The sequence below is a fragment of the Osmerus eperlanus genome, chromosome 21 (genome assembly GCF_963692335.1).
Source record: "Osmerus eperlanus chromosome 21, fOsmEpe2.1, whole genome shotgun sequence".
NCBI lineage: Eukaryota > Metazoa > Chordata > Actinopteri > Osmeriformes > Osmeridae > Osmerus > Osmerus eperlanus.
The window spans coordinates 4,621,117-4,640,649 of record NC_085038.1 but is presented as its reverse complement, the minus strand read 5'-3'; the positions used below and the strand labels follow the sequence as shown (position 1 = coordinate 4,640,649).

Sequence of the window (19,533 nt, the reverse complement as noted above, 5' to 3'; positions counted from 1 at the left end):
CTACAAGTTGTTCATTGGTTCAGATTTGAATCTGTGCCTTTTTTGGAGGAAAAACGATATTAAACAACTTATTTTGAGGTTTCTGTCAGATAGATTCCTATTTCTTGCATCCTGTATGCTAGTTTATTCCAAAATAAGGTTATCAATGGCAGAAATAATCCCACCACGATTACGCATTATAAACCCAATATTATGTATAATTACGCAAGCATGCAATCATTCCCATTATGTTACTTAAACCTGGCAGAATAATGGTTGAATTCCACTTTCTTGTACGGTCAAATAATATCCTCGGATTGTCTCTACGACATAGAAATATCACAGTTTTTGATTCATTATGAATAAATTATTCACCCACTCCTTTTTGAAAAATGTATTTTTGATTCAAAATACATACATTCATTCTAGTTTATTTAACATTAGAATTATATAACAATCACCAGAAAATAATTAAAAATATCAAAAAAATATCAAAAGATAAGAGACAAATTTGCAGGAAAATTACATGATGTTGCCTTTACTGTCAAACGTTTTGTCATCAACAAGGAAACATTGATATACAAACCCTCATTTTGAACACCTTTTTACAAGCCTAATTCATCATATATTGAAAACCCTAAATATTTTTTTTCCATAAAAGATCCTCAGCAAACTAAGATAAAATTGGGACATACTGTAGATTCTCCTTCTGGGGCCTGAATCCATGTGCATGCATGTTTTCAATTAAGAATAAAACAAATTTAGATTTCTGGACACAATAAATATTTCAATAGCAGACCTGACAGTATGTACATGACTGAACAATTCAGCAGGTAGTTCAAGAGTCTCTGGGTTACCCCTTAGAGTGGCTTTTGACATCTTACCACCATGAAAATAGAATACTGTAGAAGAGACTGACCACAGACTACAGACATTATGGTTGTTTCTCCAATTGCATTGCAAAATTCAAACAACAATGAGAAAGGCATTCTGTGAAGAAGACTAAATCTCCTTAAAGGGCTAACGATTTATGTTCATGTGTTTGAGTTTAGGAGAAACAAACTGGCCCAATGTGCAAACCAAACTCCTGATCCGCCTTGCCAATGTCCATGGGGGCCAAGTCTACAATTGGCAGTCTTGCCGTTGTCTGAGTCCTGTACTCAATTACAGTCTTGGACCCAATATCATTTGGTTCCTGAAGGCACAAGAAAATAAGAAGTTGGAAAAACACATTTTAATGATACATTATTATGCCCTTGGTATACAACTAAACATTTCCTGGACACGTGTTCAGTTGAAGAACAGCTGCGACTGGTATGCGGAACATACTGTATCCAAACAGCAGGGTGAATATGTAATTCATTAGAATTCTTTGCTCTACTACAGCCACAGTCAGAGTGGATAACTTACCGAACATCCGTCTTCCAGGACAGTGTATCGGAGGCGGTTGTTACCCTGAGCCCTGATGTCCTGTCCGTTGGCACCCTTGAGGACGAGTGCTTTCTTTAGGTTGCCACTCTTTTCATCTTTGTAGGCCACGCTATTCTTGCAGTGGAAGGTGACATTCTGGACCGACTCTTTGGACAAAAGTCGTATCATCTTCATCTGAATGGCCACAGTGTTGGGCTCGTCCCCTTTGTTGCCATAGTTGAACTGAAATCATATGTTGGGCAAAGTGAGTTTCAGAAAAAATATTCAGAATTGTTTTTATTCGTCTTTTGTGTACTCACTCTTGTTCCTCCATTCATGTTAGCTCCAAACCACAAAGGTTTGGTTGGGCTAGGAGTAGATTTCGTCCACCATGTTTTCTGCGGTATGTTTGCAGGGTTGGCTGGGATGCAAGTTTCTCCAGTCTCCATGTTACAGAACACCTTAATGGCATCCTTGGCATTCCCTTCGTTGGGATCCACCCAGTAATCACCTAATAACAGAATATCAGATCACAAAAGCATTATGAAATGAAAACGCATCAAACGCCAGTGTCAGTCACTTCACAATCTACACACACTACAAAGACCTACACAGACCTTCAAAGAAGCTAATAAAGTCAGACTGTCAAAGCCGTTAAAGCATGTTAAAGCTACACACCACTGCGTTTTAGAGGATAACACTGTTTGATGTCCTGGCAGGTTTTGGCTGGGTGAGCACGGCTGCCGTCTGGACTGCGCAGGTTCTGCAGATGTCCGCTGAGGGTCTTCAGCGTGGTTTGGACCCCCTTATCTACACGGACCACATCTGAGGCCTTGTTGGGAAGGGCCTCGTCCTCGTTGAACTCTGGCGGGGGAGGGGGGGCGTCCGCGGCCTTGCCGAACTCTATGGGGGGTGGAGCGCCCCCGTCAAAGTCATAGTCGAAGGGGCTCCCGAAAAGGTCATCCACAGCAGCGGTGGGGGGGCCAGGAGATCCAGGAGGACCACGGGGGCCCGGTTCTCCTGGAGGTCCCTTAGGGGAGAAAGAAAAACGTTTAAAATATACTTTTAAAGGTTATTTAACAAAAATGCGAATAATTTATCAGCTGTAGCCAAACTGGAAACGATTGTATATAGCTGGACCGTTGAGCTTACACAACATATTTTCTGGGCCAAAAGATTCATACCTCTGGTCCAATGTCGCCAGAGGCTCCTCTTGTACCAGGAGAGCCCATAGGCCCGGGATGTCCAATGTATCCTTCCTTTCCTGGGGGGCCAACCACACCAGGGGGGCCCTAAATGTAACAATTAGAAAATGGATAGCTTGACTGTACCTCAATAAACACACATTCTGGTCAAGTTTGTTCTGTGCACTTACTCTCTGTCCAGTCGGTCCAGTAATGCCTGGTGCTCCCACATCCCCTGATTGTCCCTAGATAAACAAACATTACATCTGTAATTAACCATCAGCATGCTGTGTTTATCATTGTGTTTATTGTCCTGTTACTGCTCAGAAACAACCATTTCATTATTATGAATATTGGAATAGGTTCACTGTGAGTTCACTAGGAGACACCTGGAAAACTAGGATCATGTGGAGGTGTGTGATTTGCTGTGCGCTTCCTGTATTTTCTACAGGGTGATTGTAGTATTTTTATTCTATGGTGTGATTGAGAAAGCGCATTTCTGCTTACGGTTGTCCCAGGCAAGCCATGGAGTCCGGTGAAGCCCCTGTGTCCTTTCTGGCCCCTCTCTCCCTGATTGCCACGTGCTCCCTTATCTCCCAGGGGCCCTTGAGGCCCCTAGGAATCACACAAAGGTATTTTCTTGTCAATATGCATATGCAAACTTGACTCTACATTACAACGTCAGTTTGTTGTTTAATCAACATAATTTGACAATGACAAGCTTTACAAGTGCAAAACACTTAAAGACACAATGAATAAGAGCTAAGTTACCACTCACCAACTTTCCTCGTATCCCTACTGAGCCTAGAGGGCCAGGTGGTCCCCTAGAACCCTATTGTCAAACAGACAGAATCCAATAAGGGGAAACTATTTCCATCAAGATCATCGTTCTAGCAGACCCAGTGAATAAACAAAATAAATGAGTTGAAAAGAGGACTCACATTGTTTCCTCTCTTGCCAGGGTTTCCAGAGGAGCCGATGGGTCCTGGGGACCCAGTGCCCCCCTGAGCACCAGCAAGACCCTCAGGGCCGGTGTTGCCTCTATCTCCCTACACAGGCAAGACAGTCAGATGAAGGTGTGCATGCATCACACGAACACACACACTACAATTATGTCAATATTACCCTGGCTCCAATGATGCCATCGTTTCCAGGCGTCCCATCCTCTCCAACCCCTCCCTGCATAGAGAGGCAACCTTACTAAATACATCTGTGATACAGACCTGCTTATCACTCTTTTAATTGATATTAGTAAAGTGTGACTATAAGTAGTGAGAACTGAGAACACACCTCAGGACCAGGTTCTCCTTTAGGGCCAGTTGGTCCAGGTAAGCCCACCGTACCTGCGGGCCCTTTGCTTCCCTGACCCCCTGGAGTCCCTGCTTTACCTGGAGGACCCTGAGAAGAAGGTACATCTCTAACATTATGCACAGTATTTAATCATTGCCACTGTAAACAAATGACATTAGATGTAATTATTTTTATTTGAATGCTAAGTGATTGGCAAGTTCCACGGGTCTGACTAATACATACAGCTGGACCAGGAAGTCCCAGCATGCCGCGCTCTCCTCGGAGTCCAGGCATACCCACTAGGCCTCTCTGTCCTGAAATGCCTGCAGGTCCAGGAGGCCCATCAGGACCCTGTCACAGAACATGATTTGTTATTATATTATATAATTAACACAAAGAATAATTTGATAGAATACAGTGGAAATAATCATGATTTTAAAATTGGATGTTGCTAACACCAAAGGAATTCATCAAAGTGTTTGATCTAAAGTCAAATATATATATATCAATAACATATAATAACTGCAGTCTGTAAAGCGTTGTGGAGGTGGGAAAATCTCAAATCAAAATTCTTACCCCTGGTCCATCCTCTCCAGAGTCTCCTTTATCTCCAAAGCCTCCTGCTGGACCAGGAGCCCCTCTCTCTCCTTGGCTCCCCGGGGGTCCGTTCTCCCCTAGAATCCCTTTAGAACCTGGCTTGCCTGTGGTACCCAGAGGCCCAGCGGCCCCAACTGCACCCTGAGATAAAAACATGTTTACTCAGAGAAAGAAAGTTGTCCGACTGCTACTCTGCTGCCTGTCCGAGGTGTTTGGGGGAGAGTCAGTGGGAATGAGATACAGTGCATTTTAACAAGTCAAATTTCTGTTAAATGAACTAGTTTCACTTTTAAAAAAAACACACAAATGCAGAGCTAGCTATTGTGGTCATTTGGATTTGCAACATTGACAGGAAAACTCACGGCTGACCCAACGGGTCCAACTCCGCCGGCGAGACCAGGGAATCCAGATGGACCCTTTAATGTAGGATAGATAGTATGTCAATGCTCAATCAAAGACTCAAAGTATGTGTGAGTATGATTGAAAAACCTCTACTCACTGCTGCCCCCTGTGTCCCCCTTCCACCTTTTAGTCCAGTCACACCCAAAGGCCCCTGATAAACATCAACATAGCATTTTGAGTTCAGTATTCTAGATTAATATAGCATTGCAATATGCCCTGTTTTGGCAAATCTATTTTTTTTTATGAATGTTGATTAACATTTTCACTGCACATTGAAGGATTTAGTTGTCCCACAGAGCTGGCCCATACCTGTGTTCCTGTTTTTCCTGCTATACCCTGAGGTCCAGAAGATCCAGCCTCCCCATTCTGGCCTGGTTCACCTGTCTCACCTTTGACCCCAGGCTGGCCATCCACACCCTTAGAGCACACACAAGAAAATAATTAATTACTTGTATTGGGATGTATCACCATAGATCATCTCCATGTCACTCTGGTTGAGAATAGGGATAGCATAATTCATAACATTAACAAATAACTGCAGTTTCCTCGACTGTATGAACATGAAAATAGTAGTGTGATTGTTGGGATTAAGTAGTTGTTGTGACCACAGATTTCAGCACCAACCCAAAGCTACATTGGTGTCAAAAGTGAAATAGTGGCTACTCACAGGAGGTCCAGGGAATCCAACAGCACCAGTTGGACCAAGTTCACCACGAGATCCCTAAAACCGAAATAGATAGATCAATTAAAATGCAATCAATAATACTTTATCAGTGCCAAAAGTTTACACATGAATGCTCTACTGACAGACATGGCTCTGGATCCTCTTCGTCCAGCTGGCCCTGCAGGGCCAGATTCTCCCTGAAACACACAACATAGTGATCATCATCATCAGTCTGCATCCACACTGACATCTCTGAATCTCTCAGTCTGTAATGGAACATTTAAACATTTCAAGGAATAAACATGTAAACACTAACCCACTCCCAGTGCTCAGTTCCCAGATCCCACTCTTTCCACTTCCCTGTCCTTGTCTACCTCCCCCCTGTTTCCCAGCTGTCTAAATAAAACTAGCCATTAAGTTAGTAAGTTTCTGGTGACACTGAGTGGCTCACCTTTGCACCATTGGGTCCAGCAGGTCCTGTTGGTCCAAGTGAACCGGGAAGTCCCTTTAAATGAAAACATAAAATACATGAATCACGAGAGGTCACTATTAATTGTTCATACTTAAATTACAAAATGTAGACTAGGTGTTTTGGGGCCATGCAGAGAAATTTGAGACCAAAACAATTCTGGAGACAAAAGTATGCTATTTTAAGACATTCAATTTTCTTACTGAAAAGTTGGACGAACATCTGATTGACCTATGCCATTGTGTCTTACCCGTGCACCATCATTTCCAGCAGTACCCACTGGTCCTGCCTCACCCACTGACCCCTGCAAACCGACGAGGCATCACAGCATCAGACTGCTAAATATGAAACAAATATCTCCCACACAATTGCTGTAAAGCACCAGATGCTTGTTTGTGTTATAGTGTTATACTCTACAGTGGATTTTCAGTCCAACATACTATGTCTCCCTTTGGCCCAGAGGGGCCAGGAATGCCCCTCTCCCCTGGCATTCCTTGCAGGCCTGGGGGTCCTGGGTCTCCAACAGCACCCGCTGGACCAGCATTACCCTACAACATATGGAGGATGGAAACATACAGAAGTTCACTTTCAGACACTCATTTGTGTAACCGCATCTATTAGTCAGTTTGGTGTATTGTGAAGAAGTATCTGTCTCTCTTGTACTTGAGACCATTCTCAACAAAGACAGCATTCGCAATTATATTATGTTCTTCACTGAATATACTAGGACTAACTGTATGCCATTAAGTATGTGTGCATGTAGTATAAAGTCTGAACACGTTCTCCTACAGTGCATACAATAAAGGATGTACCTTTGGACCATCAAGTCCTTGTGTTCCGGGGCCACCTTTAGGCCCTTGTAATCCATTAGGTCCCACCTCTCCTCTCTCTCCTGGTGTTCCACGTTCACCCTAGGATATAGGATGAATTTGGTCATCAGTCATTTCTCAACTGCTTTCTCTATGTACAGTCCTGGTATATGGTTGGGACTAGGAACGTAAACCGGTACAATCCAAGATCAATGATTTGGGCGCCATTGTGGTCAAAGTGAAAATGGCAGTGCCATAAATAACTTACCCTTGGTCCTGTCAGACCTACGCCTCCCGCCTCTCCAGCAATACCCTGGACACAACAAAGATTTCAGTCAATTCTTTCGAATTTTTGTTGAATTTAACCATTTGGTAGAAACCAAATGGTGTTTCTACTCATCCTATTGTATTAAACCCTAGTAAAGCTATGGATTACTTTCCAAAATAGGTTTACCAGATTTGTTTTAGGTATCATTAGACACACACAGAGGACACACAAGATCAGGTATATGATTGAGAAGCATGTGACAGTTCTACAGTGTGTCTCATACTGTAGAAGTGTGAGACTATAGTGTGTGTGATACTCTTATCTTGTGTGTACATCTGCTGCTGTACCTCGTCTCCTGGCTTCCCGGACTCTCCAGGGGGACCTGGGGGCCCTGGTAAACCCTGCAATCAGACAGAACAGAACTCAAGTGTTAGTGTTTTTCTCTTTTACTCAAGTTCAGCTTCCGTCGGCTCTCATTGAAATGTCTTTGATTACTGAGAAGTGTCCATTATTTCAACCACAGAGCACCCAAAATGTATTTGTATTGAAAAGTGTGTAATCTAGTATAATTATGGAACCCACCTGAAAACCGTTTAGACCTGGAGGTCCTTGTTCTCCTCTCTTCCCTGCTGTTCCCTTTAAAAAGATAATTGTGAGAAGATTTGCATTAGCTGCAACTCCATGGCAACCTTAACTTGTCATTTATTGCCAGAGTTGTGTTCAATTCAGCCCACATATAGTAACATTAGTAAGTGCAGGTATAAATTCAGTAAAATACAATTTTATAAATCATAAAACTGGAATTGAATAGGCTTACTGCTGGGCCAGTTGAACCTGCTGCACCTTCTTCACCATCCTTTCCATGAACTCCCTGAAATAGAATCACTTTTTAGTGACTTATATCATACAGTTTGTAGAACAGAGTGATACTTTCTCAATCTTTCAGCAGTCTTACAGCAAATCACAAAAGAAAAGATTTGGAAAGGATTTCTTCTGGACCTACCCTTTGACCTGCAGGTCCTGGGGTGCCCACCTCTCCTGTCTTCCCAGGATCTCCCTGAAAATAAAAGATTTCGGCATCAACATTGGTCGCTGCTCTATTTAATCCAATGCGTTAGTAAGTCATATTTGGACTACACAAAACATAACAGTTCAGGTAGTTTAACAAGCTGCCTTTTTAACACTGATGACATGAGAGGTACTGACAGTGAAGCCCTTTGGTCCTGGAAGGCCCATTGAACCAGCTAGACCCCTTGATCCACCCGGCCCTGCTGGTCCTGATTTCCCATCCTCTCCAGAACCTCCCTGAAAGGCAGGCCGACAAACACAGACAGAGGTTTCAGTGTTGGTCTCTACATGACTGTCTCTCTCCTCAGTGCAACACAGTATGTTGTATTTGTCATGACTCTGTTTACCATTGGTCCTTGTTTTCCCTCGGCTCCTGTGCTACCGGCAATGCCAGTCAAGCCCTGAAAAAGAAGTAGAACATTTTTTATTAGTTTTAGGCTTTGGGCTTTGTAAATGAGCATTTAATGCACACTAACATGCCATCTGTTATTGAGTTCCGTATTTTATTCCTTCCAGTTTACCATACACAGTGTGTTTTGGGTATATGATAGCATGGTAAAATAAAAGAACATGGCTGTTATCTCACCCTTGCTCCGGGCAAACCAGGCTCTCCAGTGCGTCCAGGATCACCTTCAAGGCCTTTGGCTCCAAATGACCCGGCCAGTCCTCTTTCACCTTGGGCCCCCTTTAGGAAAGTGAAGAGGATCAAAGGGTTGGTAACCCATTGAAGACTAAGAATTCATGATGCAGTGTCTGATTTATGTCACTCAATTTGAATACATTCTAATTCAAAAGGTAACAAAAATTGCATTTGGGATTAAGCAAACACAATTTAAAATAATCCAGCGAACCTTTTGACCAGGCAGTCCATCTCCACCAGGAAAGCCCCTGTTTCCTGGAGCACCCTGGAAATGAAACAAATAACATGTAACTTTTACAATAAAAATATACAATATTTTAGACACTATTTCTTCAATGCTCATTGAAAACCTCATTGATAAGAGAAACAATGTTGTTCAGACACTCACCATTTCACCAGTAGGTCCGGGGGGGCCGACGGCCCCGCCGTCCCCCCTCGGACCCCTCTTTCCCTCCTCCCCCATTGGCCCTAATGCACCGTGGAGACCCGGTGAACCCTGTGGGGACGTCCCGTTTGAAAAAATGAATTTATCTATTAAAACATCCATCAATCAATGTATCCATCCATCTATCCTTTCATACCGCCATCTATCCATTGTCCATGCATCTTTCTATTCTCCATCGATCCATCCTTCATTCATACATATATCCTTCCCTGCATCCCTCCATCCATCAATTTATCTATTTATCCATCCATCCACACACAGGGACCCATTGAGGACACAGCACTGAAGGCCACTAATACAAATAGGCATATCTTACTATCTCTCCTTTGAGTCCAGCTTCTCCTTTGAAGCCCTCCACGCCAGAATCTCCCTGGAGGGGAAACAGCAGTTATTCACAGTTGCTTTTCACCCAGTCCTAAAAATACCACAAAGAAAGATGAACAACCCAGGTCAGCGAAGTTGAACTCTCACCAGCTGTCCCTTCGGCCCGTCTAGGCCTGTGGTACCTTGAGGTCCAGGTGTTCCTGCTGGGCCGAGCAGTCCGACTGGGCCCAGAACACCTGGCATTCCCTAAAATAGATAGAAAGTTAGGCTCTCCTATCAAAAGTAAGATCCCCATGCACATGGTAATATTTACGTTCTCCTTACATGACACAATTGTCACAAAGGTCCTTTCTGCTCCCAGATACACGTATTTTCGCAGATTATGTTACGTTATATTACGATTTTATTTTAAAATATATATATAATAATCTGCCAATCAATAAAATAATAATCATGACCAATCAGTCATGATTACTATTTACTAGTCTAATACTGGTGCATATCACTTGCACCGAGTCTATCATGTTCTCGAATGCAATCCAACATTTTGGTGAATCTTATGAATGAAACTATTTATTATGGGGGAAACTTGTTTTCCTGATAGCTGTTTTCCGCATTTGTGATGGGCAGAATACAGATGTTTTTAAAATGAAAAGTAGAAACACAGGATAAAACATATGACATGTTAATACCGTGGAGCCCCTGCTTCCTGGAGCTCCATCTGTTCCCGAAGGACCCTGGATGGATTAGAAAATATTTTATACAGATGATCAACTCAAGTGAAAGAAGATGAGTTTGAAAACAGTATGTTTGCAATTATCTTAGCTGACTAGCTACACACTTTAATTCCTGTGGGTCCAGGAAGTCCCAAGCGCCCAGCGTCCCCTCGTTGCCCCTGGGGGCCTTCTGTTCCCCGGACCCCCGTCGGCCCCGCCTCACCCTGGACACAACAGATATTTGACATACTGTATCAGGCATTTAAAAGAGTCCTGTAGTACTTCAGCAAAAAAATCAAATATCATGGTCGCTTTGTTAAAGACATTTTTTTTGACAAAGGTGGTGGACTCACCTTCATGCCAGGACCACCTGGATAACCTGGAGCACCATTGATCCCCACTGGACCCTGAGATTAGAAGTGTATATTACAGTAAATATTAGTGTAGAATATATGTATAAGAATAAATTATTTGTAAAGATATGAATATGCTCCCTATTCGTGTAGCATATGTGTCCCTTTGTTTACAGTAAAGGAGAAATGTACTTTGACCTCTATAGAAATAGATAGAAATAGATAAATCCATTAAAACTTAATGTGTTAAGTTAAGTCTGTACTCAGTCTTGCTTGGGTTTGGTTTAAACTCTCACCATGGGACCTGGTTTACCGATATGACCAGAAAGACCACGTTTTCCCTGTAAGTAGAGAAAGGACAGCAATTGAGGCAGGATTTCATCATGCTCATGCTCTCATCAACTCTTGTCAAACTTGTCTGTTTCTCATCAGCTTTCACTTACCACTGCTCCACTTGGACCATTTCTGCCTCTCTCTCCTGGCATACCCACGGGACCCTGAAATATTTATAGTTGGTCTATTAGAACAGTATTTCTTTGGAAACGTTTTCATGTTTACAAATTCAATCATCATGCAACCATTGTGTAACCTACCGGTGAGCCCAGAGGCCCCATTCCTCCAGGGACACCCGACACGCCCTGTAAAAAACACACACACACAAACACATTTACTTGTCAAACTAATTGAGTATATTCCTAAACCATATGACTTAGAATTGTGTCCACCTTTAATCCAACTGCTCCCGTTTCTCCTCTTGATCCCCCAAGGCCAGCATGACCCTGTCATTGAGAAATACATATAATATGTAGTAGTAGTAGTAGGTTGTCCTTCAACCATATAAAGCTAGTACAGTACACATGTGTATTTTGAATAGGTCCGATTAAACATCATACAATGAAATTAGAATTACTCCTTTTTCTTAGCTCCTAAAACAAGACTTTGTAGAAAGTCCTAAATTGACTGAAGTAATAAAAAACTGACCCAACTAACCTTGTGCAAATCCAAAACATTGGAAAAAATGATCTCACCTTGTGACCCTTCATTCCTGGATGACCGGGTAGGCCAGGGAAACCTCTCGATCCCTAAAATCCATTTGATTCAGCTTAGTGATACCCTTCTCAGTAGCACATTTAGCAAAATGTGTATGTGCTAACTATTCAACATCTCTTTTCTTGCATTTATGAAAGGTACAGTATGAACACAGTAATTCATTGCTATGTCAGAGTTGTCTTGTTTGGATTTGTGTTTCTACCTGAGACCCAGCGAATCCCTGTTCTCCAGTGTTTCCTGGCGCGCCTGGCCCTCCCTGATGAGGAAACACGACACATAACTCATTTGATCTTACCTTACAGGTGAATCATCTAAAAATTGCTTTGGGCTATTTACTTCAAGCAGGAACCAAACCATAACCTAAAATTCCCCTAGCAAAAGAGTTTGTCTGGTGAATTTATTGGTTAGTGCACTTACATCAGGTCCTGGTTTTCCTGGTGGACCTTCAGGTCCTCTATGACCATAGGAGCCCTATGGAAAGACATCACTTTTTACCACAAGCTAAATCACTACTCTACAGCAAAACATGTTATACAATGAATCTCATTTTCAGAAACCATGTGGTCAGTGCAAAGTCACATCTTTACTCAATTGCAAAAATATCAGATTTTCTTAATCTCCCCAAATGACCTTAATCATTAGGGATGTCATCTGAAATCTGTCACTGCATAATTATGTTGTGTCAGACAAGAAATATGAAGTAGATACTAAAAAGATGGATGGAAAATATAGAAGAAATATAAATAGCTGAAGGATTGCAAAATAGTATTTTGATCTAGGTCTACTGACCATGGGTCCTGGTTCTCCTGCCTCCCCTGGGATACCCTGCGCTCCAGAAGGACCCTGAAGAAATAGCAAAAAGTATATAAGCTCCTACAAAACTCTTATTTGACTCTGATCAAAAAATGTTGTCAGCCCATCGTTGACATACGGATGGTCCGGTCGACCCTGAATGCCCTCTTGGCCCTGCTTCACCCTAAAGAAACAGAGTAAGAACAGATAGGTAAGATACACACTGCCTACTGCAGGTACACATTTATTTTACTTACGGCCACAATCTGAACAGATTCAGAAACACTTACCCTTGTTCCAGACACCATGCCAGCCAGTCCTGATTTCTCATGGAAGCCAGCGGCCATTTGAGAGACCAACTGACTCTTGAGTGATAAAAAAGGAGAACACATTTTCAGTCCAGTGTGTTTTTTTGCTTGTTTATACATCTACCTTTTTCTACGTGTACAAATCTTTTTCTAGGCTGGTGACAGAACAGACATTAAGATACATTTCTTTATTATCTCCCTGATATCAATACTGTATGTGCATATTCATTAAAGTGATTTAAAACTATGTGCAGATAAGCCCTTGTTTAGGGCGCTGTCAGCGCTAGAAGGACAGGGTTTCTCATACACAACTGTGCTCCTGTTTCTATGGACTAGAGTCCAGATGCAGGCTGCAGGGGCTGGGGTCAACAGACTCACTCACCCCAGGAAGTGAGGGCTGGCCCGAGGGTCCTGGCTCTCCAGGGTTCCCTGGAACCCCAGGTTCCCCATCAAAGCCAGGTGGTCCATGAACACCCTGCACACAAGGAAATATGTATAGGAAATATATACAGGTAATCAACAACCAGACCCAGGGTATAAAAACTGGATGAGTATATAATACATAAGGGTCAGGATTTAGCTGTCTGTAGTTAGATAATTTTAAAGTGATGTAGTCAGTATTTTGGACGTACACGTCTGCCTTTGAATCCCCGGTGCCCAGTGGCCCCCTGAGATCCTGGGGGACCCTGAATACACAGTAAAGACAGGTCATCACAAGGAGAAAACAAAGCTGTAGTACACATATATACTACACACATATATACTACAGTATATAAGAGTGCAAATAAGAATACTTTGTCAATTTTGAGAAACTGGTGCAACTTGATTAAAGACGTTTGAATCTGTCTCAAACCTAAGACTTTTTACCACAAAATCAAAACAGACACTTGATTCATGTAGTTTGACTTTTCAGAACATAATTGTGGATCCTGTTGATTTTAATTGAAGCAATGGCACCATCTAGTGTTGCCAGGTAAACATGATTTACACAGATCTCACTATGTCTGAAAATGTATTAAAGAGAAAAAAAAAACTATTAAGAAATGTATTCCCTACCATAGGTCCAGGTCGACCCACAATTCCAACAACCTGGAGAAAAATACATGAACATATGTTTCAACAACAAATTATATGGAGACTGTTATCTCTATGGTCAAAGCCAAATTATTCAAAAAAAAAATTGTGGTGCAAGGCCATGATCAACCCAGGCACACCTCTTTTAAATATACAAATATACAAACAAATATGACATTATTTCAAGAGATCCAGCAACAAACACACTTTTTCCATGCAATCTGGAATAGACACTTACGTGAGGAATGTCCCCTGGTTCACCCTTTTGGCCCTGCAAATGTAAATGTCTCAATTACAGTCAGACACAAACTGAAACTGAATTTCACTGATGTTTAAAAATTATTTGAGTAGGAGCACTTCAAGGATTAAAAAATATTTAGTCTTTGGTGTTCTTTGGATGGGGGGTCCGTGCGAACTAAAAAGACAAGGCACTCCTTAAAACACCTTTACTGTCATGGCTCTGACATGTTTTGGCATCAAGCCTTCTTGTATTTTTAACAACTGATGTTTAATGCCATGAGAGGTATAAAAGAAAAAAGCTTAATATGCCTCATACTTTGAATTATGTCTTACCTTTAAAGCCATTAGTTCTGGGGGGAGATTAAAAAGAAAATAATGTATTAATCAAGTTTCTTGATTTCAACAGTCACGTATTTTGACCACATATCACAACCATGAATAATGTAATTCAACATTGTGGTATAAATAGCACCTCCCACTACAGTATATGTGGGTAATGTAATGGAGTCAGCATCTGTTTCCTTTATCTAACATCAGTGCAACAATGTAATACTTCAGAATTCCCCAAGAGGTAGGGGGGGAGTTACAATGTCAATGTAAAACCAACCAGTGGAGCCACACCTCAACACTCCACAGTTGTAAAAGCAACCACTCACGTATGATCCTCTTAGCGCTGGCGAAGGTGTCACACAGTGGGCAGCACTGACCCTCTGGGATGACCACTCTCTCACAGTTCACCACCGGCTCACATTGCACCTCGTCACAGATGACCACGCCACCATCACACACACACATGCGACAGGGCTCGGGCCTCCAGATCTCATTGTGTGCGTAGGCCTGACCGTTGTCTGTGCAGTGTTCCAATCTCTGCACCTCTTCGGAGACAAGGAGCGAGAATGAGTTTCAGTCATGATACGAAATTGATTGCATTCATAGGTACAGCAGGGCAGTCACACTGATCCTGAAGTTATCATTGTACAGATCAACCACACTGACACACTCAGAGACAAACATGGGTCTGGTTAACAAGATTGGGTGAGTAGTCGCTCCTTTGGTTTTCCCCTTGACCATTGTGTATGAGAAGCTAAAAACCTGTCCATAGAAACTAATGCCAAACAGAATCCCAGGCAGGTTGGAGAAGAGATTTACAGTAATTTGATCTGTGAGTATAATAGGGTTGGGGTCAACTGTTCGTCAATCAAATCAGAAATTCATCTGAAAAATGAGATCCAAAACCCCCAAATAACACAATTAATTGTCAGTACTTTTGCGTGAAACGTTAATAAGAGGACGTTCTGCTTATTAAACGTGTTCAGAATGTGAGAATGTGGAGTCTACACACCTGGTTCTACTGCTGAGGCGGCCTGAGAGCAGACAGGACAACACTCTCCCTCAGGTGTCACTGTTGTCTCACAGTTTGTCAGGTCTTCACACTGGACCTCTTCACAGACCACAGTCCCGACCTCACACACACAAATCTTACAGGGCTCTGGGTTCCATATCTCATTGTTGGAGTAGACGTGGCCATTTTCTGTACAGATGTCTTCGTCCCCTGTAGAGCAAGCACCCACCACTTACATTAAAGAGTCAATCTAAGATTTTAAATGTTTGGAATTGCCCAATATTTTGACCACAGTTGATTCATCAACAACCTTTTGGATCTTTTTGTTATAAATCAACAGTGGTCTACATGATTTGCAAAGTAAAGTTTTTAGATGTTTGTATTTATAAGTTGTATACATTTTAATGTTTCGCTACTATTTACAGTACAGTATTGTATGTGGTTTTCAAAAATTATTTTGTAAAAATTGTATAAACTGAAAACTGGACCATACTGACTGCAACACTGGTTTTATTGAATGAGCAGGTCAAATTTGTGCACAGTTCACACCTTTCTCATCTGTGCCAGGTGCTGAGGTCGAGGCGGCCTGAGAGCAGACAGGACAACACTCTCCCTCAGGTGTCACTGTTGTCTCACAGTTTGTCAGGTCTTCACACTGGACCTCTTCACAGACCACAGTCCCGACCTCACACACACAAATCTTACAGGGCTCTGGGTTCCATATCTCATTGCTGGAGTAGACATGGCCATTTTCTGTACAGCTATCTTTGTCCCCTGTCAAGCACACAGCACAGGAACATTAACTTTCATCAGGATGGGTATCCCTGTCACAATAGTCATGTACTAACAAGGTATGTGGTTGTGTATACTGGGACGGCATGATGGTACTTTCACTTATTTCCCAGTAGAGGGCGCTCATACAGGACAAACCGTGTCACAGAATGACCTGCATGAGTACTTGTAACTACTGTGATGACAAAATACCCTTGTCTAGAACTTAATGAAGGATTTCAGTTCCAATAATTATGCTTTTATAATTTGAAGTTCCTTCACTTTAAATAGTTTTGTCACATTGTGTGAGCTCTTGTGACATTGGTAAAAAATAAAAATAGAAGAAAAAAAGAAAGAAAAAACACTTGTGATTAGAGTCTTTCCTTTTGCCCAGCCAGCACAGAAATCTTTAGATCTGATCTTATTTCTCCAAATGTGACTTAAAACCAGCTGCTGCTTTATAAACCTCCTGACCTAGCTTTGTTGACTCCACATTAAGAAAAATAATGTGTGGGGCACACACCCCACCTGCAACATAAACCCAGATCAAATCTGAATCCAGATAGATTTAGCAAGGCTCTAAGCACTAATTATGTGGGAGAGCCTCTCCCCAAGAGAGTAGTCCATTTTTAAAAGCAGGAGTTATTTCAAGGGAAACCACAGAGGTTGTATTATATGTTGGGCTTCTGGAGAGCCTGTGCCGTTCAGAAGCTGAAGGGCCACACCCAGTGAACCCCAGTGCTGTAAAATCTAAATGTTTCAACTTGTGTCATAACTGTTATTTAACATTCTAAAAACGAGCAAAAAGTGTAATAATTGAATCAGTTACCTATCTGTGTACATTATCCTGACTTTGTTAGACGTAGATGATTTATTTCTGGGTATTAGCTGACATCTTATCTTTTTACATTTTAGTTTTGTTTTCAATTGCCTTGTTTTTAAAATGTATAGGATCTAATCCAATGTATAGCATCCATCCTGTAGGTTGGCTGGAAGTTTCAAACCTCATGTCACATGTGTGATAGACTTTTACTACGTCATTTTCACGTCACACCTGCTGTAACTACTGATAGGAACATGACATCCCAGTCTGTCATGCACTCCTTCTTGTCTGTCTATCTTTCTAATTTTACTCCAGCTCCAACTCACCATGATATAAAACAAGCCACGTGGATTCCATCGTTTCAGCTGTTCGGCCTTAACTATCTTCAACATGAAGAATATACTGGATATCTACCGTGGTTAAAATACGGGTCCTAAACATTTCTGTGCTGCTGTCTCTCTCATCTATGACCCATCCTTCCAAATGAAGTAAGAAAATGGACTGCACTTCAGAGGGCAAACAATGCTTGCAGCTTTGAAATGTTTGCAAATCCTCCCTAAATGGGAGTTGCTTTTTCAGTTACAGTAAAACTTGTAAGGTGTTGGATGGTATTAAGATGGAATTAAGATGTGTCATGTCAGGTGACACACCAGTAAACCACATTCTTCCCTGCGCAGCAGAAAAGTTGAAATCCTCATACGGTTATGTGAAGAGATGAGTATAGTATGAAGCATATTCTCATATCCAGCATTATCTCACTGGGTGTGTCTTGTCTTTGGCACGAAGTCTGACCAAAATCACTGGCCTGTTTTAGTCGGTCCCCACCAGGAGCCCACATCATTATAACCATGGCCTTCAAAAACCCTTCATTCTGCCTCTGCCTCGTACCAAAATAACCCAGCCAGACCTGCACACATTGAGACTTTAGCACAGGATTTGAGTGTATTTTTGATTGCGACTTCTACATTTTTCTTTGTGGTGAGAATGTTACGAAGATCAGATCCACTGACAAAGATCCTGTGTCAGTTCTTCCCACCTTAGATATTGTTATTGTTTTTCTTTTAAACAGTCCATTTAATCAGGAACTGATCTGTTTGAGACATTTCAGATTAAAGGGTATCATAGATTAATCATATTTTGGTTTTAGCTGTCTATTTTACAAGGGAATGTTGAATCAGTTATTAATTCAAATAAATGCACAAAAAAAAGAATTGCATGCTTAATCTATTGACATTTTATTTGTCAGCCAGCGTTCAACACCTGTGTTGTCCTTTGACTTCCTTCAACAATAATTATGGTTTGGTTTGGGTTAGTCTATTTGGGTGTGATGTTTGATTCAGGGTCAGACACCATGATGGCCACTGTGGTTTCGATGTTGGGTGGCAGAGCAGTGTGGAAGTTGGACTATATCTGCTGTGGGTGGCGGAAATGAGTGTACAATACTCTGAACATTAGACATAGTTAGACATACTTTATAGATAGTAATATTTAAATACAGCATGAAGCACCCTGAAAGTTTAAGAAGAAGATATTGTGTGATATTGTGTATGCTCAAAAGAAGAGAATTACATATATAGAAACTGTCTTCACTTAATATACAATCCTATATGTTTTCAAGCAAACAATGACCATCACAACATTAAAGACACAGATATTCTGTATCATTAATTGTTTTAGGGATGCAAATGATTACAATGATTGCAAAATATTACAGTCATGAAGTAAAAAAAAAAAAAGCTCTCATTGATATTGGTGATCTGAGCAACTATGCCAACCTAAACTCTCTCTCTCTCTTCACACCACAATAATAAGTACTGTAGACTGAGAGTTCAGCCTACAGTCGTTCCGAAATTCAGCCGCACCTTGCATCGCATTGTGTCATTCAGAGATACAGTACTTTGATAACAGTATTGACTTTTACATTTACTCACCTGGCTTGACATGCTGAGTGGTCACTGAAAACACTTGAGCCAAGGATATTGCCACACATAGAATAATCCTGGAGCGCCCGGAGGTGTCCATGTCTGTAGGGGAAACACGCACCTTCTCCAAACCGAGAGGCAGAGGGTCAGGACAAGAGGATGAAGAAGTTATACCATTCAGAATAACATCCAAGCATTCCTGTGAAGGCAGAATGACTGCCTGAACTGGATAGGATATAACAAACTAGCTCTCTCTCACTCTCTCTCTCTCATGCCCCACTCTCCCTCTCTCCATGCTTTGACTCAACCTATCATTTGGCCTGCTTTTTTCCTATTTTTTTGGTCTCCAGACAGCTGTGCCCCAGTGAGGGATGCCCTCTGTGAAGATGAAAAAGACTCAGGAACAAAATACAGTATGTCATTACAAACAGTTGTGGATACAACCATTAAAACGACTACTTACTCAGGCAAGATTAAAAGAAATAATTTTCCAGAACATACTTTTCAACTCCTACTTTACTAGAGGAGAAATACAGTGTTTGGCTACATATTTTTTACCTATATCTTCAGCATGTCTTTGCTGATTGCTATTC

At 41.6% G+C, this 19,533-nt stretch overlaps 1 protein-coding gene across 1 annotated transcript; it reads right to left on the bottom strand.

Annotated features, from left to right (window-relative positions):
- Positions 1 to 358: 358 nt before the first annotated feature.
- On the bottom strand, positions 359 to 19,158 carry col5a2b (collagen, type V, alpha 2b). Its single transcript, XM_062446451.1, has 56 exons — positions 18,950 to 19,158; positions 15,974 to 16,198; positions 15,425 to 15,634; positions 14,739 to 14,957; positions 14,416 to 14,432; positions 14,081 to 14,113; positions 13,825 to 13,857; positions 13,401 to 13,454; positions 13,151 to 13,243; positions 12,751 to 12,825; positions 12,600 to 12,644; positions 12,458 to 12,511; positions 12,086 to 12,139; positions 11,871 to 11,924; positions 11,647 to 11,700; positions 11,344 to 11,397; positions 11,212 to 11,256; positions 11,062 to 11,115; positions 10,915 to 10,959; positions 10,619 to 10,672; positions 10,391 to 10,489; positions 10,242 to 10,286; positions 9,697 to 9,795; positions 9,542 to 9,595; positions 9,169 to 9,276; positions 8,992 to 9,045; positions 8,727 to 8,825; positions 8,488 to 8,541; positions 8,279 to 8,377; positions 8,076 to 8,129; positions 7,890 to 7,943; positions 7,655 to 7,708; positions 7,420 to 7,473; positions 7,073 to 7,117; positions 6,808 to 6,906; positions 6,436 to 6,543; positions 6,246 to 6,299; positions 5,978 to 6,031; positions 5,670 to 5,723; positions 5,530 to 5,583; positions 5,172 to 5,279; positions 4,960 to 5,013; positions 4,823 to 4,876; positions 4,440 to 4,601; positions 4,107 to 4,214; positions 3,864 to 3,971; positions 3,699 to 3,752; positions 3,515 to 3,622; positions 3,352 to 3,405; positions 3,081 to 3,188; positions 2,765 to 2,818; positions 2,574 to 2,681; positions 2,068 to 2,419; positions 1,710 to 1,900; positions 1,390 to 1,632; positions 359 to 1,174 (listed from the first exon to the last, which is right to left on the bottom strand). Exons 1-56 carry the CDS (start codon positions 19,038 to 19,040, stop codon positions 1,028 to 1,030), a joined length of 4,971 nt encoding a protein of 1,656 aa, XP_062302435.1. The 5' UTR covers positions 19,041 to 19,158; the 3' UTR covers positions 359 to 1,027.
- Between the last annotated feature and the right edge of the window lie 375 nt (positions 19,159 to 19,533).

What these genes read in the sequence shown, in the direction of transcription:
- col5a2b (XM_062446451.1), bottom strand. Translation starts at nt 19,040, where the DNA reads ATGGACACCTCCGGGCGCTCCAGGATTATTCTATGTGTGGCAATATCC. An exon ending in CCGGACCTACTGGTGAAATG is followed by an intron (nt 9,046 to 9,168) that starts GTGAGTGTCTGA and finishes TTTCATTTCCAG; the next exon opens with GGTGCTCCAGGAAACAGGGG. An exon ending in TAGGGATACGAGGAAAGTTG is followed by an intron (nt 3,189 to 3,351) that starts GTGAGTGGTAAC and finishes TGTGATTCCTAG; the next exon opens with GGGCCTCAAGGGCCCCTGGG.